Source organism: Python bivittatus, unplaced genomic scaffold (assembly GCF_059951505.1).
Source record: "Python bivittatus isolate LINGU-HERP-01145 unplaced genomic scaffold, Pbiv_v1 ctg000330_np1212, whole genome shotgun sequence".
Classification (NCBI taxonomy): Eukaryota; Metazoa; Chordata; class Lepidosauria; order Squamata; family Pythonidae; genus Python; species Python bivittatus.
This window is the reverse complement of record NW_028277058.1, coordinates 44,685,357-44,709,817: the sequence shown is the minus strand read 5'-3', so window position 1 is coordinate 44,709,817 and position 24,461 is coordinate 44,685,357. Positions and strand designations below refer to the sequence as shown.

The following is a 24,461-nucleotide window of genomic DNA, read 5'->3' as shown; positions in this document are numbered from 1 at the left end:
TTCCAGTTTGATAATTAATGAACACAGCCCTGCTTCTAAGTCTTATCTACATTTTCTGTTAATCTAGAAAATTATTAAGGTTTTTTCCCCCTTCCTTCATAGTGAAACAAAGGAACAAAATCAAGGCACTATAGGTTAGGGTAGAGAAATAGTCTATCCTATGTCCTTTGCACTAATCAGGATACCTGGCTGTGTTTTGCTAACTAATATTATGGCTCTCTGTCCCAGTACCATCACCTATCAAACAACTAAAGTAATTCTAATTGACCACAAAAAGTTATTTATGAATATTCATATAGTGTTCTGCAAATGTAAAATTTCATGTGATTATGTTTGAAAGACAGATAGATTTATAAATGGAAATGGGAAAAAATAAAGGATAATGAACGACAGCCTCCCATTACTGTTCTTGCTGAGAGTTTCTCAAAGGCACTGAGTTGGCCACTGTGATACAGAAAGCTGATTCTTAATAACAGCCTATGCTAATGAATCCAATCAAGAATCTACAAGGTTCTTTGAGGTGTCTATAGTTCATATGCCTTGTATGAAAGAGACCCCAGAAATTCCACTTGGGATCCAGGCAGAGCAGAAAAATCATACCTGAAACCTTGATAAGTGGCTATGAGTCAGTGTAAACCAGTGTTTCTCAACCTTGGCAACTTTAAGGTGCATGGACTTCAATTCCCAGAATTCCCCAGCCAGCATGCTGGCTGGGGAATTCTGGGAATTGAAGTCCGTGCATCTTAAAGTTGCCAAGGTTGAGAAACACAGGTGTAAACAATACGCAGCTAGATGAACTGATGATATAATAAGAGAAAGGCTAATTTCTATGTTCCTGACTGCAGCATTTTGCTTCTAAACGTGTTGATTGCATTAGCTCTGGGAAGATCGCAAGCCAAGCACAAGGAAGACAAACCTGGCTTAACGCCTATTCCCAAAATGTGATAAAGTTAGATAGGGGGTAGAAATTGTATTTATTCACAGGCATCAAACCCTCTCTGATCAATGTGTCTATTTACTTAGTTCTGATTTGTTTTAGCTACTCATGGTTGCTACCTTGTCTGATAGGGAAGTCTTACTTTCTCTTACTAGTTATTCTGGGAGGTTTTTGTTTTAAATTAAAAAAAAAATAACAGGGAACAAACGGTCTTGTCCTTGAGTAGTAGTCTAAATGAATAATATATGGCATTATGCATGGAAGTAGATGTTTTCCTATTTGGGGATTTTTTTTAATCACCAGAAAATAGGATAATTATGAATCAGTAATAAGGAAGCCCAGCTGTATTCAGGAGGACTAACAGAGGTAAGCAAAGATTATTCCAGCCTAAGGTATCTATTGACAAAGGAGAAATGTACTCATTAGTTTTAAATTTTCTGGCATGTAGGGAATAAACAACTAACTGTATATATAGTTGAACTTTAAATAATAAGCCAGAAGGAGGAGGAGGAGAGCTGCTTCAGAGGGTTAAAAAGAAAATATGCTTGGTCAACTGCAACTTGTCCTTTTGGCTTATTTTTTTTTTAATAAGTAGATAACAGCTGAGCTAAGAGCCCAACAGCAGAGAAAGCATCCAGTAGAGTTTTGTTCAGAGGAGGAATCTGGTCCTGGAGGAGAATTAAGGTGCTCTGCCAAGTTAGCGGCTGGACATTTGCAAAGAGAAGTGAGTAACTTTACAAATCTTGGACATTCAGAAAGAAATAACTTTTACATTCAAAGTAGTTGGGTCAGCCCTCCAGATGTGCTGGATTACAACTCCCAGAATGTTCAGCTGGTCATGTTGGTTGGGGATGATGGGGGTTATAATCAACAGACTGGGAAGGCTAGAGAAGCCTCCTGAATAGGTAGCACAGAAGCAGAAATTGTCAGAGGGCTGGAGAAAAGCCAGGGATAGGACTGCCAACTTTTTGAAAAAAGTGTTCCTTTAATTGCCGCTTGATAAAGCATGTTTTGGTGCTGTGAAAAGCTGCTGTGGACTTTTGCAGATGAAGCTGATACAGGCTCAGGAAGAAGCTACTTTTTTCTGGGCAGTTGGTAGACATTCTTAGCTAGAAAATTAGTCCATCTGAACATACACTTTCTTGGGGTTGAACCTGTCTCAACTCCTTGGGTTCTACTATTCAGAAAAACATCCATGCGATTGGAATTGTCTTTGAACGTCATCTGCAAATGCCGATAAGGTAATATTGGAAGCTGCAAGGAGACTTTTTAAAAATGAACCTTTTTTTAATTTGTGGCCATGCAGATTTTTGTTTTATTTGCCTTTCAGATGTGAGGAATGTAAAAGCTCTTGCAATGTCACTTTGCAAAGCCTGCATGCAAGGAATCTGAAGAGGGCTAGCAGATATGGGCTGCAAAAAACAGGATAACCACTAGGCATCAAAGTGTTAGATGAATTTTTTTGGCAGTCCTCAAACTTTATATTGGATTTGGGGAGTGGGATTTAGGAGACAGTTGCTTAATTTTAATGCATCTGGGAGGTCTCATTTTATTGTTTAAGTTTTTGATTGCTTTGAGCCTCCGAAGAGTCTGTTCGTTTCTTTGCTTTGATAGAAAACTGGTTAAGAAAATCTTCAGCACAATATCTAGCTTCTGCAACCAAACTGAACAGAGCAGCAAGGCAACCACTTTCCTTCCACTCTGTTTTTTAGCATTTGTGCCTTTGAGTACAGAAGCTCTGTTGCAAAACTCTTGTTATTTGCTCCTGACAGACTCATTCTCTGCAATAAGAGCCTTACCCACTTTGCAAGCCGTGTAAGCCAATGAAGAAGTACTGTAGGTGTTTTGTTTCTAAACAGAGCCACAGCCAAATGTCCCTAACGCTTAGGGAACCTTGAGGGATACTCCTAGTGTCTTGCTCGTATGAGAAACACTAGTGCTAATCACTGGAGCTGAAATGGTTAATGAAATTAAAATTTCTGGGAAGCAGTTGTTTGCTAAAGTATTGGACCCCTACAGGAATGCTGGGGTTTATTTTGGTTTTCTTCAACACAGCTAAAAAAACAGTGACAGGATGAGACAAAACCTCTCCTGTCCTTGCATGGAAAAGGGCTCGCTTATTTTTCATTTGTCACCAAGAAAATGGAAAGTCATGAGATTCAGATGGGAAAAGGGGAGATCTCTTTGGGAATAACTGAAACAGATCCTGCTGCTCACAGAAGAAACTGGCCTGGGGCATCAGCATGCTGGTTTCCCCCCCTAGCTTCTTCAAAATAACATGACTGGTTGGTTGAAGGTTGAAACCCACCAAACGAGCAGAACTTTTGGGTTCTAAGGTTTTTTGAATCATCAAGGTTGTTTTCCTTCCAAGAGAGACACAGCAGGTTCTTAAATAGTAATTTTTCCTCTATGTCTTTCTGTTTTGCAGGAAAGCAGATTCTGGTTCCATGTTTTTTTTTTAAAAAACCTTAATAATAAGAATAGCTCAATAGTAGAGCCAATTACTCTGAGAGTACTAGGTTCCTATTTACTGGAAGTGTTCAGGCAGGAGCTAGATTTGTATTTATTGTGAATGCCTAGATTTGGATTTCTCTGCTAAAGAGGAGTTTGGATCCTGTGATCCAAATGACCTCTTCTAACAATATAATTCTGAGTGAAAACCCTTTAGGATATTGGGAGAGATATGATAAGCTTCTTGGGATGTGATCCTCCTCTCCAGTTCATGGGACTTGGGAAAGACAAGGGTGAGGCCGTCTTTGGCCATTGAACAGTGTGCCACAAGTTACACTCCCAAAGGTTGATAGGTCCAAGACATAAAAGTGGATGGGGACAGAGAAAAGGCTATGATTAATTTTAATTGAATTAAAATCAGGACAGGTTAATTACATGAGCTCCTATGTATTTATTACTAATACATAGTAATGCATTTATGCCTATTCAATCATTTTCTCTTGGCATATCAAAAATTACAATTAGGGAGGAACTCTGGAAATTGCATCCAGGTCTTTGAGAGATTGCCTCTGGTCCTGGGAACCTACTTTCCCTACAAGGTGAAGGCAAGCCCTTTTCATATGTTTAGCACTAGAATAGAGAACTGTGCCATTCTAGAATGAAGACTTTCTTGGCTAAAGTTCTACTAGCCAAGTTGGGGATTGGACTATTAGCTTCTGCATAAACTTGGCTTCGTTTCACCTATTTTACAGAAAGACTCTAGGATTTAATTAACAGCTTCAACAAATCTTTCCCAATATGGTAAGTTTCAGATATAGTTTCCAGAATTCTGAACCAGCATAGCCTTGCAATCGCTATTTATCTGGGGTGCAATATTTGGGAAGGTTGGCTTTGAATAAATCATAAGTATCTCCATGGATTATTGCCTATATTCATTATGAATACAGTACTCCGAATATACAAAGGGTAGTGGGCATTTATGGAAGAATGGGTTTCCTTATTTGTATTAGGGTACTCCACTGTCACTCTTCCTTCTTAGAAACCCCAGTTATTTTCCTGAAAAGCTTTTTTGTTTTTTGCTTTTGAGCACTTACCTACTGTTAATGATAGCTTGGCCATTTTCCATCAGTGGAAAAAAAAATGATATGCATAACTTAAAAAATTATAGTGATTTCCATAACATTTCCATATGATTCTTTATCCAGATTGATAGATTTTTAGGAAATTTGACTATGAATTTAGTAGAAACACAAGCCAGATGACTTGCTTAGTCTGCCAGCTGAGATCAAAAGGTGCTAGCTTTTGATGGTAACCTTTATCCTATCTTTTTGTGATTCTTTATCTTTATACTGAACTTTGACAGAGTAATGTTCAGTTAGAATAGACTTCAACTAGAGGATTGTCCTTTGATGGCTGTTAAAAAAGAAAACTACAGTATTATCTTTTAAAGCTGAACACATAGTCATTCTAATAATTAGAATCCAAGCTGATAATTATGTCAAAGCTTCTGAAAAATTCCTGAGGGATTCCAACTGGTTCCAAAGTTGAACCTGCACTTAAAAAGTTTGTTTTTTGCTAAGGGACTTGTGTCCAGCTCTTAGTTTACCAGTTCTTATTATTCAACAGTTCTGTGATCCTACTTATCTACACTACTTAATGCTTTCACATTCCTTGCTTATTTTTCTAAAGAAGTTAAGATTCTTTTTTAGCTCTTTGCTAAATTAAGTAAGTCTGAAGTTCAACGTTTTGCCCATTCTCACTGCTAGAGATTGCTTAAATGAAAGAAGTCATTTTCAGCGTTGTTCAGTGGGTTCAATAATACTGTATCAGTCCATTTCTATAGGGCACCTTTAACTGTTGGGTAAGTGCTTTTTCTTATGTATGAGCTGTTGTTACAGTTGATGAATGTATGCCACAAATAGCTAGAGTGTAGCTAACTTAGGAAATTATGGGAAGGCTGTGAAGTTTAAATGAAGAATAAACTGTTTGTCATCTTAATGTGGCATAAGCTTTCATAAGATTGACTCTTAGATTAGAGGTGAAGGCTATGATCTGTGTGGGGAAAGTCCAAACTTCAATACCAGGGTCTACAACAGTTATGGAAAGACGTTAAGCAACATTCATAACAACCTATGGTCCCCTCCAAGTCTCCTAGACTGAGGCTCTACTGACTGATGCTCTCTATTGTTTTGGCTGCTTCTGTTTTCAAAACTACAAATACAGTCACATTAAAGAAACATGGAATCCCAGCATTAAGTAGCAGATTTTCTAAGGGTTCTTTAGATTGATTTGTATATGTGAAAAAAAGCTTCTTAAAATGTTCAGATCTGCTAGAATTTTCCTACAGATCTCCGTAGGAGATTGCTGGAGAAAATGGAGACCAGTAATTTTCATTTAAAGAGGAAAGATAAACAAGTAAAGCGTCAAACTTCTCTTGTGGCAACCTGGAATAGAAAAAAAATTAATCCAAAGAGCAAGAAAGTCAGAAACTGATAAATACTATTTATTAGAAAGAAGGTTAAGTGCATTACACAATACCAGTTGGTTCTCTATTTTCTTATGAGAAATGTACATATAGGCAATTTAAGGCAGCAAGATTCTGGGTTGCTTTCTTGTGCTTTTTCAGTGTACGGGGAAGGAAGCTTTCTGTTATGAATCTAGGCATTCTGCACATGTTGATTGTTTTAAAAATGGTTACTAAACTTCTTATTGGTGTGAGAATCAGCTGTCCCATAGAAGGAAAAAATGACAGCAGATATCAGACCCTTATCTGAATGAATAGGCTTCTAATTTGTTTCTCTGTCCTGCTGATATTCATGAGCTCCAGTGCTCCAATATGGCCCATTGATTCATGTATCCTTGGTCTAAGACGATGGAACTGTGAGCTACCATTTCTAATTCTCTAAGAGGCACCAAAATTGCATAGTTCTGAGGCACAGTAGGAGATTTAACATGGAGAGAGATCCATTGCTGCTATCAACTAAGTTTGTGGCAATGTGTTATTCCATTTATGAAGAGATTGAAGCAACCATTGTGAAATTTGTAAATCTGGATTTAATTGCAACGATGATATCTTTGCAGTATCAAAATGACGACAGCAGTCTCACACCACAAGCTTGCCCATTTTGGGTGCGTGCATGACTTCAGAACACACATTCAAAAAAGGTACAGCCTGCATTGTGAAGCTGCAATGCTGCTTTCATCTTTCTGCTCCCTTTACTCCTTCTGTGGATGCCACTATATTGGTGGATCCTCCGGTGCTATTTCTCTCCCCTACCACCAAATGTCACCAGCCAGCAGGAAAGCATAAACAAGAGATGGGGACAGAGTTAGAGAAGAAGTGAGCTCTGACAGATGGGTAGATTAATCAGCTTAATCATCTGTCAAAACTCACTCCAGGTTTTGCACAGTGGGATCCAAAAATAGTCCAACAAACAGCTGACAGGTGTTATGGGGGGCTACAGACTAAAATGAGGGGGATCTCTCCCCCTGCACTGTGCAACCCGTCCCCTGAACTTTCAGCTTTTTTAGTTGGCTCATTCCCTTCTCCTGTCACCATTCCCAGCTGTAGTACCTGGTTCCCAGGTAGGTTTCATCTGTGGGATTGGAAAGTTAGTGGCTTTGAAGTAGCCAGCTCATTATTTTTACCTGCTCCCTTCTATATTTACAAATAACCTGGATGACAACTAACAGCTGCATGGAGGTGGGTTGCATGGCACAGAAACCCCTGCTATACCAGCAACCACTTCTCCATGTACTTTAGCACTAAATTCTGTTTAGAAATAGTCTAACAACTAATAGGTATGTGCAAAAGGGTGCCCTTCCACTGCACCACATAGCCCCTAGAACCAATACCAGTTATTATGGGGCTGAGCCCTCTTTCTAAGCCAGAATGCTGAGCTGAGGATTGGATTGAAGACCTGGAGTTCAGGGGGAGAACGTGGTTTGAAAGATCCAGATTTTCCCATTACTCAAATTAGGATGGCCAGGGAACACAATGCCCATGGCCCAGAGTGGTGGCTAATAGGAATAGCACTGATCCCATCTGATAGTCACCTGACTCTGCTGCCAAAGACTGATAATATCCATGGCCAAAACATTGCTGGGATAAGAGGGAACACATTAGTTTATAGCATAACAGCTAAGGCTTAAGGCTTAACTTAAGGCTTCCTCAGATACAGATTGGGGATCAGATGAAGACATGGCCTGGTGCAAGGTGGAAGTGTGAAAAACCCTGGTGTGAACGCTTGAACTTTTTGGCTCTGTTCAAATTATCATTTTCAAATCTACTCATTTCACAACACCTATTTTTTTCTGCCCGATTAACAAATAGTTTGGGCCGTATTTTGCCAGTGCATTGACAGCTATTTTAATTTGGTTCAATCTGTCACATACACACACACGCACACACACACACACACACAAACTGACCAATGAGTATCCCTTTCTTCTGTAAAATGCTTAAATTGGTCTCAATTTATATAACAGAAGTGGGGAACTGTTGAACTATCACCTGATGCTTTGAGTAAAAATACAGTGTAATGAGATGGAAGAGTTAAAAGCCAAAAAGCCACACAGTGTGAACAACAACAACAACAAAAACCTTTATAAAGGTTGCATTTATACCATACACATGCAGCACAGTATTAAGTGTAGTTACAAGGATTAACATGCTTGAATTTTAATCCATTATATAAAAGAATCCAGCTTCAAAAGCCAAAGTGATTTGCTTTATCAAGATATTTCACTTTATGAAAAGTAAGCAGTAATATCTCCCCCTAAAATAGTGGAGAAGAAATAGACTTAGATTTCATGCTTTTGAATGTCTGGTACTTAGATCAACAGAGCTCTATATGAGCAGAACTCCCCTATTCTTTTCTGTAAAATGGTATGTGCTTGAGACACATGCTGGGGAAATCTCTGTGCTTTTATGATTGTGTGTGGGGGTGAGACTCCATTTCAGTCCACCAATCCCACGGAGGCTTCATGTTCAATATTAACATTGAATTTCCCCATCTACAAAGTTGGAAGTATCAATAGTGCACCCAAATGGATGCATTTGTGACCTTCCAAATCCATGTGAGAGCAAGGAGAAACAGACAATAAAGCAAACAAATACGGTGCACAAATGTATCAAAGATCTACAAAATATTAGCCTTGTGGCAGCAGCCTGTCTGATTTAGTGCTATCTATTCTGTTTCACATAAATGCGCAAAGACTTTTGGTATATCACATTTTTCTTAGATGGGCAAAAAGATGAAATGGACTGTTAAAAAAATGCATGCATGGATATATGTGGATATCCACATATTACAGAGAGAATGAGAGAGTGGGGGAAGGGAAGAAAGCGCATTCAAAGAAGCTTTCACTGGCACCAGTGCGTCTTGTGAAGCATCCCAACAAAAAATAAATACATCTCATAATGGGAAGACCAGTAATCAGCTGACCGAATTGCCGGCTCAATATGATGCCCAGATATTCACTGTTGACGGTCAATTTTAAGGTCCCTTTTAAAATGTTTTTTAATCTCTAAAACAGATTTGAAATGTTTGGGGAAGGACATCTTTGAGTGGAGAATTGTTTTCTGATAGCCATTCAAGTAGACAACTCTACTCTTGGAAATAAACACAGGGCACCTGTGATCTGCTAGATAGACTTAGCTTACTTGGGAACAGCTTCTTGGGTCCTGCTCCCAATGGTGTTGATTCCCTGCTACTAGGGCTATCAGATCCAGGCTGCAAGAATCCAGATGATCACTAGATGGCAGGAAAGAGAGCTAGAGCAGACCAGGTATCTGGGTTAAAAAAGTAGCTGTTGATCATATTGGGGTTAGTGTGGATCCACAAATGGAAGAAACATGACCAGAATTAGCAGATTTATGGTGCAAAAATCTGGAAGCCAGTAGATGGGAGCAAAACAATGTAGAAATCTCTAATATCATACAGTATTGCCATATAGTGGTTGTGTGGAGTTTTGCAGCCCAGATCTGAGAGCCCTACTGCTGATGCATCCTATTCCCAGTAATACCAAGACCCTGTTCTCAGTGTTGCCTACCTCTCTGTACTAGGAAATGCTATGAATTCTACCACCCGGGATTCAGTCCTGTTATCTGTGATCTTCTGCAATGTACATGTTTGATTAATAAACAAAGATGTTTTTGTATTATTAATATTTTAGGTGATATTTTGATAGTTAAAAGATTCATATCATTGGGTTTTTTCCTTTATTATTAAAATACTTGCAAGTTTTGAAAGTGCTTTCAAAAGTGCTTAAGGAAAGTGCTTAAGATTCAGAGGCCACAATTCAGCGGATTTCTATAAGCTTATAACTGTGCCTAATTCTGTCTTTGATGCAGAACAACAGTCATTTATTGATTAGAACTATCATATCTAATTTTCCAAGTTAGCTAATATACATTAAGGAGAACAGGAAATCGACACTTTTGAAATGATAAACGGTTTTTCTTTCTGACTTTCTGGTATCCTAAATACAGAACTGACATCAAAGGGAGCCATTCTTCATACTAAAGGGGATATCCATTTGACTTTGATTAATGGATGTACTGGCTGTATCCTCCTCTATTCATAATAAGAATGAATTTGATGTATAAATATCACATTTAAATGTGTGGTATCTTTAAAATCCCACAGAATGTGAGCTGCAATAGTTGAAACCAGTCAAAAAAAAAAAAAAACCTAGAGAAAATGCTTGATGCTATATCTCTAGGACTTCTTGTCACCTGAAGGTCTGCTATTTTACAGGACACAGTAAAAATATTTGCAGCGCTTATATACAAGAGTTTAAAAATGGTATACACCTATTTAAAGAGGAAAGGGGTATAACAGAAATACAAAATATTCTATACACGTATTTTAAGAGGAAATTGGTGGAAGAGAAAAAATGCTGACAGAAGGCCGGCTTATGTTTACAGTGAGAATATGGAAATAAAGACAGGTATTAGAAAGGATCAAACTTTACATTAGGAGATTTTCCAGAATATCTTAAGAGATATATAAAGCCATAGCAATTAAGAGTCTTTCAGGTTAACCAAGCAACCTGAAACTATGACTGGAGATTTAAGCTTAAGGAACAGTTGTCCCAGATGTGTATGATTTCTCCCAGATAGAAAAACAAGACTCGCTCTCTGAGATATACAGTTTTTCACCTAATCTTTTCATAAAGAGTTCAGAACAGTTTACCTTGCTTTGTCAGTTGCATGGAATTCGGCGGCTCAGAAAACAAAAAACAAAGGTACTACCACCAAATTAAAAAAATATGAAATTATTCCTAATCTAAATTAAAAATACATCAGACAAGAACAGAGGTGGTTAAAACTCTGAGATCAAAAACAGAAGCAGATAAATAAATCATTTTTTAAAAAAACAAACAGGGAGCCAATCTTATATAAATTTGACCCAAAGACCTTTCTGAAGGGTTGATTTTTGATGTGGTATGAAATATGGGTCTGGGTGCCCCATCTTAAGAAGAGCATTCCATAAAACCGATGCTACAACAGAAAAGGCCCTGCTTCTAGCAGCTACCCGCTGAAATGGAGGCAAAAAGAATGTCTAGAACAAAACGTCACATTCGAATATGTTGTACAAGTTAGAACAGACAAACCCTATTGGAGAACTCTGTACACTTTTCTGCAGAATTAGTGAACAAACATCATCTTACATATATGATACCTGATTTATTTATTTATTAATGGAAAAAGCAGCTGTGGGGATTGGGCAAAGTGAATCAAGATGTTTAATTCTTTCTCCCTGACTGGAAATTGCTATTAGGGTGGAAGAATGTTTGGAATTGTGCTTGTTCTGTTTTTTCCCTGCCTACAAAAATGCTAATAGGTACCACAAAGAAGCATTTTATTTAGCGCTTATAGAAAAGATTAGTCCTTCTTTGCACACATATACACCTGATACAGATTTCCCCTCCAACTGCTTTTAAAGATTCTGATCATTTTTGAAAGTCAGGAAATCTGTTCAATAGTTCACAAGTAGGGTGGACAGCACAGTCATATTTCTTAAGGCAGGAAGGCAGTCTTAGATAATGAGGGGAGAATGTCCTGAGGCATAGAAATAGTACTGTCTTAACTGGAGCAGCTTAAAAAAAATGGAATTGTATAGATATGTTTCTCCAAAACCAGTGCCTAAAATATACCTGTGGACTGTGGGCAATTCCTTTTTCTTTGTCTTGTGGGATTCAGTTGAGACATGAATTTCCATCTAGTTTTCCATGCATTAGGAGGGCTGGGCCACATCCTTTTAGTAATGTGGTCCACTATTAGGAAGACTGTAGCATATTGTTTTTCTGATCTTGTAGACGAGCTAACACTTTTCAGTGCTATAACTCTGGGATAGACACAGTTTAAGGGATAGTGCAGCCTCTTAACCTTCTAAGGTGTTTTAAGAGGCTAACCAGGATGTTGTGATTTCATGAAAAGGGGTGTAACTGACTTATTTGGAGTTGTTCTTTCATGTTTTGGTTGTATTAAGAATAGGGATATCTCCCAGAGGCAAACTGCTCCAATTTCCACTCTTAAAACCACCCCAAAACCTGAAAATAGAACTGGAGGATATGGATTATCTGGACCCTTAGCAGTATGGATTAAGGCTTGGGCATAGTACAGACTTGGATTGAAGGAGCATAACCATCATTGTTTTGCTGGAATGGCCTTGGATACTGTTCTGGGCTATCTACAAGGGTTGGGAGTTGGAGACATTTATGCCAAGACATTATTTACACTGGCTTTGCTCTTAACTGGGTGGAAGGGTCCAGCTGGTGGTGGCAGGAGGGGAGAGGTTGAGTCTTCAGGGATACCATAATGGGATGCCCGGGGGCTCAATCCTCTCTCCAATTCTGATTAACATTTATATGAAGCTGGTGGGAGAGGCCATATGCAGATTCATAGTGTGTTATCATCAGTTTGCTGGTGATACCCAACTATGTATCTCCACTTGGGCCAGATGTGATAGAAGTCCTGACCCAATGGCTGGAGGCTCTCAGGGTCTGGATAGGGAAGAAACGAGATAGAAGGATTGTTAATTGAGAAGCCTAGTGAGTCCAAGTGAACACCAATTTTGTCTCTTGATAGGGTTGTACTCCCTCAGAGACAGCAGGCTCTGTCTGCTTAGGGGTCTTTTGAACTCACAGCTCCTGCTGGAAGAGCAGGTGAAAGCTGTGGCCAGAAAGATTTTTGCCCAGCTTTTGCTGGTGTGCCAGTTATAATCTTACCTGGCTAAAGATGTACTTTTCATCAGAAATTTCAGCTGGGTGAAAACACAGCAGCCTGCAGTTGATGGGGCAGTCACAGTACTGCCATGTTCCACCACTGAAGCAGGAACTGCATTGGTTACCAGGGTATTTCTGAGTGCAATTCAATACCTATAGAGCACAATCTGGCTCAGGGAGGAGGTATCTAAGAGACTGCCTGGCCAACCAAGATAACCAGGAGCGCCAGCTGAAAATCCCCTCTTATTGTGGGATACAATCTTGGGAGGAGGGGTTCCAGTCTTTTGGAACAGCTTGCCCCTAAGATGAGGATGACTGTACTCTTATAGTCTTCCAAAGGCTGGTGAAACTAGACTTCTACCAAAGGTCTTTAGAGATTGATTATGTAAAATCTTTGGTGCCAGAATGGTTAATTTTACTGTTACTGTTATTGTTATGACGATGATTTGTTCCTAGAGTTTCATATGGCCAATAAATAAACTGTAATGTTTCATATGAGAGTCCTTTCTTGCATTACTATACAAGTGAACATAAATTGCTACATATACAAAATTACTGCTTAAACACGATACTTTAAAAATGGAAGGTACTCTCCTACACAGCAGGCCCATTGTAAGAAATTATGTGAGTTGTAATCCGAAATCTCTGGATGGCACCAGGTTATCTATTCCTAATACAGATATTGAAAAGAGATGTCATTTAATGACCATATGTATAATGAATATTATCTGGATCATGTATTGTTAGGACCTTCCCAAACTTGTTTCAGAAATAATATGAATGTGAGTATATTGGAAGACATTAGGAGATGAGGAAGAGCTGATTAGTTTTCTCTTTGACTACCAATTCTATCTCCTTATTTTCAGTTTCAGGGCAATGCTGTATGGTTAGTGTTGGCACCCCCAAGCGCTCCTCAAATCCTCTGAGCTGCTCCCACAATGGCCTACAACTGTCCTGGTCATGACCATCAATGACAGACCCAATCTTCATTCTCTAAACCCTCCATCTTTGGACTGCTGTCCTTGTCTCATGGTGATGAGAAAAGCCATGCTGGTCTGGCTGGGAAAAGTCTTGTTGAGGGCACCATGATCCTTTGGTGCCTTCACAGCATAGGGGAATAGGGAGATCTGCAGAGATGGAAGGTGGGGATTGGTAAGATTTCTGATCAGTGGGAAAGTAGACACCCCATACTCCCCATTACATTGATTTGACTTTTTCATTTGGCTGCCCATTGGGGATACTAGCATGTGACTAGGGGCACAGAGCACAGAGACTTTTGGAGTGGAACCAAACCAAAGCTCTTGGTCAAGGGCAAGGGCAAGGGAAACAGTGAGTAGGGAAGGAGAAGCCATACAAAAAAGCCAAAGTTATTAAGACAATACAGGTAGACCTTGCTTATCGACTGCCTCATGCAGTGGCCATTTAAAGTTATGATGGGGCTGAAAAAAATAACTTTGCAACCATTTACAACCTTCGCAGTGTCTCTCTCTCTCAGTCACATGTTCGCCATTACAGTCAGTTAGTATGCATTGTCCTGTGCCTGACCCTTTTTTATTTTTCCCCCTTGCAGAGTGGAGAGATTGGAGAAGAAGGGATTACAAGAGAGTAGGGAGGCACACATTGAGGAATACACATTGAAAGGAATGCACTAGTGCCAGCTGTTTGTTCCCCAATGTGTGCCTACTTACTTTTGTGTAATCCCTTCCTTTCCAATGAATGTAAATACAAACATTAATTCCCTCCTTGATAATTATCCCAGAGCTGGGGTGAGCATTCCAAATGAGGAGAGGAGTGGGGAAAAAGGAAGACACAAGTAAGATCGTAAGCATAGTTGCAGTCACATGATTTTCTACTTAGCAACTGTGTCATTTAGCAACTGAGTTGCCAGTTCCAATTGTGGTCACTAAACGAGAACTACCTGTAAACTCCATAGATCAGATGGAAGTTTTCAAAATAATTACGAACTGTGAACTCTTAATCAGGCATCTCTGGGTGTGGGTAGGGAGAAACAAAGAAGCGAGAAGAAATCTGGCTGGAGTTAAGGCCACATATTTAACAGGTTATACTTTTAGATGGGAAGAATAAACCAGCAAATAATGATTGAGTTTCTTCCTTTGGAAGGTCCCTTAGTAGCTGGGAAACAGAAGATCAACTAGGCTATCATTATATAGACATTAGTGGATGTAATTTAGGTTGTTGCACACCTACAAGAGGTGTCCCTGCCACCACATTAATGTCAGGATGCAAATATAGGTATAAGAACTCTATATTTCCTTCATAATATACAATTCTACCCTAACTATTAACTTTAAAAATGAATGCTCTTCCTTTTTCAATATAGGTTGATCAACAAACCAGGGAAGGATCTTTATGGTATATCAAGTCACTCACCAGCATCAGAATCTTTGGCATTTGTGTACTCTTCTACAGATCCAGAATCACACTAGCCATGGGAAAATCTAAGAAGAAAGAAGAGGCTGTCTTTCTTAGGAAGAAGATCACACTCCTCAGGGCCTTTTCACTTCTCATTGGGAGCATGGTGGGCAGTGGCATATTCATCTCTCCCAAGGGTGTCCTGAAAAACTCCGGCAATGTGGGCCTCTCCTTAATTGTCTGGTTTGCCTGTGGAATTCTCTCTATGTTTGGTGCGTGGTGAGTTTCTTTTGTCTTCAGCTTTTGGAGGATCTGAAGTTCTGTTGGCCTGATGTTACTGACCCTTGCTGAATTGGTAGCTGCTATGGTCATACCTCACTATCTGTATTGGTAGTACTGTGGGCTAGCAGACGGCCTGTCAATAGCTCTTTGCTCTACCAACCCATCATGTCTGAATAAAGAAGAGCTTGAATCCTGATGTCTGTTCTACATTAAATCCATCCATGATAGATGGAAGTTCCAGAACAGAGGATATGTTTTGACTCAGTTAGAGGAAGACAAGTGTTCAGATATATAATTTAATATATAATTTCTTCTTCCTACAATAGCTATACTCGTGATATAGGAAGCATTTGTTTTGCCCTGAAGTCAGATGCTATTCCAAAGCCACAGGGAGTTAATGTGCAACTAAGATGAATAAGGAACTTATCAGAACATAGCCCAAGAAGTACTCAACATTGAATGTTGAAACTTGGAAGGTTTCATGGAAGGAAACGTGACCCATGGGATATCTAGTCTGTAGCCTTCTGATACGTATTCATATTAGTGCATTTTCTGAAATTTATACTGTATTTATTTCACAGTAAAAATCTATTTGGGGAGTTATAACATAAAGTATTTTCCCTCTCTAGTATCTGCCCAAGAATGTGATGTACTGGAGCTTTTGATGATATGATGAAACTAGTCAGCTGAATCTCCTCATAGAATGATTTTATTTAGCTGTTTTATCAAATTTATTATGGCCACCCACTCCAGAAGGCCTTATGGTTTGCTTCAATGTCCTGTAAAAGATATTCATGGTTGATCTTCCTAATATCTGGGGGGAGAAGACAGAAGTCGTGCACTTCTCCAATGTTTCTAAATTTTGTCTTTCTTCTTTGGGTTCTAGATGGCTCCTATGCATTGCCAAACAAAGAAAAAATACATCCCCCCCCCAAAAGAGAAGGCGGCAAATTATTACTATTATGGTTGGTTGCACAGTCAGCCAGATGTTTAGACTGGATTTGGCATTTTTATCTACCTATCAAGTCCTTCCCAAGGACCTGGGATAGGCAGATGTTGTCTGATGGTGTCAAAGATATTGTTGCAGAATATAAGCTGTTCCAAGTAAAGCTGCCTTTTGCAATTGACTGATGGTGATTTTGTCAATGCTGATGGTGTTCAAGTGGTGCTCCAGATGTTTTGGGATTGCACCCAAGGCTCCTATTACTATTGGTACTATCTTTGCTTTCTTTTGCCACAGTCTATTTGCAAGTCTGTATTTTGTGGTTTTCTCCAGTTTTTTCTCTTCTATTCTGCTGTCTCCAGGTATTGCAATAGCTATACTCATGATATAGGAAGCATTTGTTTTGCCCTGAAGTCAGATGCTATTCCAAAGCCACAGGGAGTTAATGTGCAACTAAGATGAATAAGGAACTTATCAGAACATAGCCCAAGAAGTACTCAACATTGAATGTTGAAACTTGGAAGGTTTCATGGAAGGAAACGTGACCCATGGGATATCTAGTCTGTAGCCTTCTGATACGTATTCATATTAGTGCATTTTCAGAAATTTATACTGTATTTATTTCACAGTAAAAATCTATTTGGGGAGTTATAACATAAAGTATTTTCCCTCTCTAGTATCTGCCCAAGAATGTGATGTACTGCAGCTTTTGATGATATGATGAAACTATGAGGAGATTCGGCTGACTAGTTTAGAAGCCATCTAGAACCCAAAGAAGAAAGACAAAATTTAGAAACATTGGAGAAGTGCACGACTTCTGTCTTCTCCCCCCAGATATTAGGAAGATCAACCATGAATATCTTTTACAGGACATTGAAGCAAACCATAAGGCCTTCTGGAGTGGGTGGCCTTATAAATTTATCAATAAATTTGATAAAACAGCTAAATAAAATCATTCTATGAGGAGATTCAGCTGACTAGTTTCATCATATCATCAAAAGCTCCAGTACATCACATTCTTGGGCAGATACTAGAGAGGGAAAATACTTTATGTTATAACTCCCCAAATAGATTTTTACTGTGAAATAAATACAGTATAAATTTCAGAAAATGCACTAATATGAATACGTATCAGAAGGCTACAGACTAGATATCCCATGGGTCACGTTTCCTTCCATGAAACCTTCCAAGTTTCAACATTCAATGTTGAGTACTTCTTGGGCTATGTTCTGATAAGTTCCTTATTCATCTTAGTTGCACATTAACTCCCTGTGGCTTTGGAATAGCATCTGACTTCAGGGCAAAACGTCCACTAGCCAGACTTTTTTGTCTTTCTTATCAACAATTGTTAAGTCTGGGGTGTTGTGTGGCAGGTGCTTGTCTATCTGAACTCTAAAGTCCCAGAGCACTTTGGCTTCTTCATTTTCTATTACTTTGTCTGTTTGTGGTCCCACCAGTTTTTGCTTGCAGGCAGATGGCATTTCTTGCAGATATTCCAGTGCACCGTTGTTGCTCCTTTGTCTTGCCATTGTTTATAGTCAGTCTGTGCGATCTTCTTGCAGCAGATTATTATTATTATTTCCACGATTATGTTATATTACATTACATTACATTACAAAATATAATAATAATTAAAACAATTAAAAATATAAAATGGAACTTGACAGCCCAGACTCAAAGCAACCTTAAAACCGAGACAGTAGCCTGCCCCCTGCCCCAGTACATTAACCCCAGGCCTGACGTGATTTGATAACATTTGTATGTACAGTATGTGCTTATCTGCACATAAAGATATACGCACACATTAGACTCATCAAAGTAGCAAGGGGCCATTTAGGAGGCATCCCAATGAAAGGTTCCAAATTAGTATTGGAATTATATCCCACCTTTATTTCTACAACTCAAGGCAGCATACATGATGCTCCTATCGGCTACTTTCCTCACCATGGCAACTCTGGGAGGTGAGGTGAGCTAAGAGAAAGTGAAGGGCGAAGTCGCCCTGCCAGCTTTCGTGCCTAAATGGTTCTCTCAGAGAAAATGGCATTGGCTCGAACATCTCCAATGCATGGAGCCTACCTTTGGTCATGGTCCCGTGGCTGAGGTGCTGTTGCTGTTAGGAAATGTGTCCTAATAGTTCACTGGAATCTTGTTGCTTTTTTCAATCCTGTTCAAGTTCATCTTGTTTCTTTTTAAAGTGTGGTGCTCAAAACCGGGCACGGTAATTGGATGGAATCCAACAAATGCCGAATCGAATAAATCTCTTGCTATCTAGCGGTCTGGTGTCACAAATTCACCTAGAGCTCCTTTCTCAAGAAATCAAGACACAACTAAGCTTTATTGGAAGTCAATTATTGGCCTAATGAGACAACCGAACAACACAGATGACTTCAGAAGCACTTTTTATTAAACAGATATTCAAGCACCTTTTCCAGGGCTGCCCTCTGGCCAATCCAATCTGATTTTCCTTTTCTCATCCCAGGAGGCTGTAAGAGTCTGTGTGCTTTGTGTTCTTTCCCACACCAGTAGACAAGACACTGTGCTTGACTGGACACTTTGCATTTTCCAAGCCCCAACCACAAGTTCCTGTGCAGTGAAAGAGATGCAGCCTAAAACTGTCTTTGCATGTTTTGCAGTCACATTGCATTGCTGACTCATACTCATTCTGTTATTCCAGGATCTTCCTCACAAGTATTATGACCAAGACAAATATCTCTCATTCTATCTCTCTCCATTTCATTTCTGTTTCCTAGGTGAAGAACTTTGCATTTGTTTCTCTTACATCATTCCATTATTTTAGCCTAATTTTACTAAGCTATCAAGGTTGCTGTGGTTTTTCTTTTTATGTATTAGGTCATTTCTTTCAGGGATTCCCTCTATCTCGTCATCCAAGTCATTAATAAAAATAGTAAAGAGTACAGAGCCCAAGATTGAACCTTGGGGCAAGTGATTTCAGTATGATAAGAAATCATTTATTCGTAAGTATGATTTTCAAGCCAGCTATGAATCCACTTCATTGTCATGCTACCAACTCACACGTATCTAATTTGCTAATCAGAATGTCATGGGGGACTTTGTCAAGCTGTTGTATCCAAGCCAAATTTCTTTACTATATACTTGCTATAAAATAATAAATGTACTTTAACTTGTAAAAAAAAACAATCACACACACACACTGGAATGGTATGAATTAATGCTGTCTGACTGCTGAGATTCCAGATTTATATTCACAGAAGGTTAGAATACAAATGTTTCACTAAAATCAAGATCTATTATGTTACAGCATTTCAACAAACAGTTAACTCAATCAAAAAAATCGGTTAAGATGAATCTTGCAAGATGAGTTACCTGCAAATGCATTCTGACTTTTGATAATCACTACATAGGTTTCAAAGTGCTTACATATCAATCACTTTAGGATCTGTTGTGGAATCTTTCCAGGTATCATTATCAGACTATTGACCCTCAGTTCCCACAGTCCACTTTTCCCCTCTTTTTGACAATAGGAACAATCTCTCCTCTGGTCATCAAGCACTTCATCTGTTCTCCAGGTTTTCTCAAGATCATCAGCAAGTTCCTTTGGTACCCTAGGATGCAATTCATCTGGCCCTGAAGTTTTAACTCATTCAAAACAAATATTCCCTGACTATAGTTTGATCAATCTCATGCTTCACTTACGCCTCTACATCCTGCCCTTCCCAATTGCCTGATGAAACACCCTCTCTTCAGAAATAAGAGTTAAGTAATGCCTCTTTCTTGTTATCTGTTTCTGACACCATTCCTACAGTTCTGGTTTATCTCCATGTATTCTTCCCTGGTGATCTGTCCCTATTCCTCTTTCTGTCTCCTATAAGTGCCCTTTTCAGTTTTCAGATTTTTGGTAGGAATTTTGTATAGCCTCGTGGGCTTCTGTTGCTATCTTCCAAATTTTTTCGCATTGAAATTGTTTGCATTTGTGCTCTTATTATCTCCAGTTTTCTTGAGCAACTTTTCCCAGTAGCTTTCCTATTTCCCAGGTATATGTTCATGTATATTCGGGTTTATTTTCCCTTAACATTAAGAACTCCAGCATTACATGGCCAAGAATTCTAGCATTATGTTACAATGTTCTTGCTACTTCTACTTCCTTGATTAAATCTTCCCTACTGGTTAGTATCAAGTCAAGCATAACTAATCCTCTTGTGCCTTCCTATACTCTGAAGGTGAAAGTTGTCAGGAAGACAAGTCAGGAATTTCCTGAAACAGCCATGCTTGGCAGAGTTTGTCTTCCAACAAAGGTCTCCATACATGCCTCTCAGAAAGATCTGCAATGGACTTCTAGAGAGCATAACCACATCTTCTCCTTGGTTGGGTGGACAATAGCAGATACCCACAAATAAAAGTATTTATTTTTACTTATTTTAACTAAGATAATCTCTGCAGCATTACCCATTCCCCTGGATTTCTGAGCAGGAAATAATCTCTATTTCAATTGCTTCTCTACCTTTTGATCAAACTGTATAATTGCTATATTCCAATCATGAGATTCATTTCACCAGTCTATAATCTACTTTAACTGCTCTGGAAGATCAAAAGCAGCAAGATTTTCTCTTAACACTCCCTCAAGCACTGAATTAAGATGGCTAGATGCCAAAGAGATGCCACTGAAAAACAAGCAGGAGGAATCAGTATGTTCAAGGAAATTCCAAGATTTGCAGAAGTTAAAAAAAAAAAAAGGGGGGGGAGAAGTCACCATCTCTTTTTTCCCAGGCTCTAATATGTCCAACATCAACAGGGTGAAAAATGTGTATGTGTGTGGAAGTGAGAGGTTGGAGGGTGGTGAATGAGAAGATTAATAGACTTCTGGAACCCTGAGTAGAATGGCATTTTAAAAATACAGATTCTGCCTCCGATGTTCTCAGCTTTCTGGAAAGCCTTGCACCATTCTGAAAGCAGACATATTCTACTCACATTCGGTGGGACTCTAGCATTTAGTCAGCTTCTCTGAAAGTTGTGTCTATGTTTTACTTCTGATGAGTATCCACGGCATGAAGATTGGGCTAGAAGCATAGCTGGGAATGAGTAGGCTTGCATATAAGAATTAATTCTACTCACACAAAACTAAATTGATTTGGAAAACCTCCAGCTCATTGTTTTGCCCCATGCTGTTTGCTCTTGACTGACAGTGTCAGGCAGAGAGCTTCTTTATCATTTGATACTTAAAAAGTTGAAGGTACTGGGAACTGAACCTGGGGCCTTCTGCATGGACAACAGAGCAAAAGAGGTATCTACAAAAGAGATATCTACTAGTTTTATCTGAGCTTTTTTCAAGATACATATATGGCTCTCCCAATGCTTCATGGAGAAAATCTATCTATGTAGTCGCTAGGAGTCAAAAATGACTTGATGCCACATAATCAGTTAATCAGTGCTTGTTATATCCTCATAGCAGTCTTGTGAAATAGGTTAAGCTGAAAGTAACTGATTGTAAAAACAGTTTGGACTTTCCTGAATGTGTTCAAGCAGGGGCTGGATAGCCATATATTAGGGATGCTTTAACATGGATTCCTGAAGGGAGCACAGGATTGGACTTGATGACCTGACCACTGTCTTCCAGTTCCAAAATTCTCTGATTCTATGCTTTCTGACTGAATGTGAACTAAAGCCAGGACTCCCAGTTCTAGTTGGACAATTTGAGTCTACAAAACCCTCAAATCTGTGTGAAATGTTGCCTGGAAAAATAAACCAGATGAGGAGAGAATAGATCAGAGTCCTACAGGTGTTTGCTGAAAAGCAGCCAGTATCTTATAATACCACTTTCTTCTCTAAGAAAATTGAGAGGAAGCATGTCTGCTGAAATTTAATCCATCTTCTCCCCATCTGCTCCTCTAAAATGTGAAGCTTCAAATGCAACTTTAAATGGAAAAACTTCATAACTATAAGAGTCAGTCATTCTATCTGAACTCCACATAAGGCTCCCATCCCATGAGTGCTGCAGACCAGATGTCTAGGTGAAATATAGGTGAAAATTGAAGGTAGAAGGAACATGCACATATGAAGGCATTATGGCTAGGGCAGTATTGTCCAAACGTGGCCACTTTAAGATGAGTGGATTTCAACTCCCAGAATTCCCCAGCCAGCATGGCTGGCTGGGGAATTCTGGGAGTTGGTCCTCTCATCTTAAAGTGGCCAAGTTTGGACAACACTGGGCTAGGGCAATGAGATCTGGGTGGCAAAAATAAATATTGCCATCTCTGCTGCCATCTAGATTTTTGTGTCCCAGATCCGATAGCCCTGATCATGCAGCTTCACATCCCAACCTCCATTTTCAACATCAAGCTGTCCATGTGGTTTCTTAATTAATGAACATCATGCTCCAATCCCTGCATTGCTTTTGCTGAGTGTGCAAGTTGATGCTGCTGTTCCCTGATGTAATGATTTGGGACTGGCACAGTTTTGGCCAGAAATTCTAGATGCACACTTACTACTAGAGTTAGTGAATGGGGACCATACTTAATATTTTCAGAGGGAGTGAAGCCACAGTGGGTGAAGTGAAGATGTAATATATGTGGGGCCACATTTTCATATAAAGGGACAGGTTATTCTAGTTTTTTTCAGTTTTGAAGGTGAGGTGGGGGATTCCTTTGTTTGTAAAACGACATTAAAGCTTTTTTAGGGCTTCAAACACTGAACAGTATGGCTGGTGTGGGTCTTCCGGGCTGTGTGGCCATGTTCTGGAAGTTTTGTTTCCTAACGTTTCGCCAGCACCTGTGACCGGCATCTTCAGAGTGCAGGAGCACAGACAGGCAGATCTTCCCCAATTTTTCCTATAGACCATGGAGGAGGGGGTTTAACTTGGGACCTGTTGCATAGAAAGTATAGGCACCATGTCTGAGTTGTGGTCCTTGTTCTACATTTGTGTAGGACAGGGTTAAGTTCTAGAGACGTTTGTAGTTCTGGGATCCAAATATGTGCTCCAAACTCTCTTAAGCAACAACAAAATAGGTGAGCTAATAGCCTTCCTTTTTGAAATGCAGAATGCATAAAAACTACGGTGTAAACCTTCAGATAGATTTAACTTATCTCTTCCTTTCCATTGCAAATAGAAAATTCTGGGCCCAGCCCCTGCACGTGAAATGGTTCTGTAGATCTGTACCATCACTTCACTCGTTGTAGCTCTCATTCCCACCTAATTTGCCACAGTGTGTTCCCATCCCTTGCAGGGGAAGAAAAGTGTGACTACTACAGAACAGGAATGGTGGCCCTTTTTCAATAAAGGGCTGCATTTCCTCAGAGTTTCATACTGGGTAGTGCTTAGGCCAGTAAAGTGCAAGCAAATGGGGATGTCCTTTCTTTCTCTGAAACCCTCCTCTATCCCTGGTAGGACCACAGAATGTGTTTAGCCATGAACTCATTATTGTTGTGCATTTATCATATCTATTCCCTCATAAGAGTTTAGGCTGGGGTACATTACATTGGGTTTAGGCTAGGAAAGCCCTAATTCTCTCTTTTCCTGTGACAGCACTTTAGAATGTCCAAGCCTTTACAATATAAAGTACAGGAAATGTCTCCATCAGGATTTGTTAAAGTTGTACTTAAATCATTCCAGGTGCTTTGAGTTATGCAGAACTGGGCACACGAATCACCAAGTCCGGAGGCCATTACATTTATATCTTGGAAACTCTAGGTCCTCTGCCTGGATTCCTGTTTCTATGGGCTGAATACTTTGCTATAAGGTAAACTTTTCCATATACAACATTCAGGAAACATAATGGTGAACGAGAAATGCTCTGAACCATTTATTAACATAGAATAACTAATACACAAATGTGAATGGAAATATCTGCAGACTTTGGATACAGAAATAAAAGACAGCCTAGGGAAATTGACATAAAGTATTATATTTATGAAGCAATAACAACCTTTTGTCATTAGCAGAATGATAGAGTGTCTTGCCTTTGTTTTGGCCTGAATCAGCCGTGCCAATTGGGAAAATACAGGGGAGGGATGTCCAGAAAGGTTAGTCAAAAAAGTCAAGATGGTAGGCATGACCATGTGATCAAAGGGTCAAGGCTTCAAATGTGCGGTTGCATCTACCATCCTGACTTTTTTTACCCCCCACTCCACCCCAAGGACATCCTTAGTATGAGGTGCAGAAAATTTGTACTATGCACTCAACAATTATTAACTTGCAAAATGATTAATTTTAAATATTAAATGAATAACTCAAATATGGTTTCTGGACAGCCAATATTAAGGGATATG

At 39.3% G+C, this 24,461-nt stretch overlaps 1 protein-coding gene across 1 annotated transcript in view; it reads left to right on the top strand.

The window, feature by feature from the left end:
* The first annotated feature begins 1,988 nt into the window (after positions 1 to 1,988).
* LOC103060488 (cystine/glutamate transporter-like) overlaps positions 1,989 to 24,461 on the top strand; it is a 38,755-nt gene continuing 16,282 nt past the window's right edge. The window contains exons 1-3 of the mRNA XM_088141129.1: positions 1,989 to 2,178; positions 14,964 to 15,267; positions 23,806 to 23,932. Of these exons, the coding sequence (XP_087997255.1) occupies positions 15,072 to 15,267; positions 23,806 to 23,932 (323 nt within the window). The 5' untranslated portion in view covers positions 1,989 to 2,178; positions 14,964 to 15,071. The remainder of the gene's footprint in view (positions 2,179 to 14,963; positions 15,268 to 23,805; positions 23,933 to 24,461) is intronic.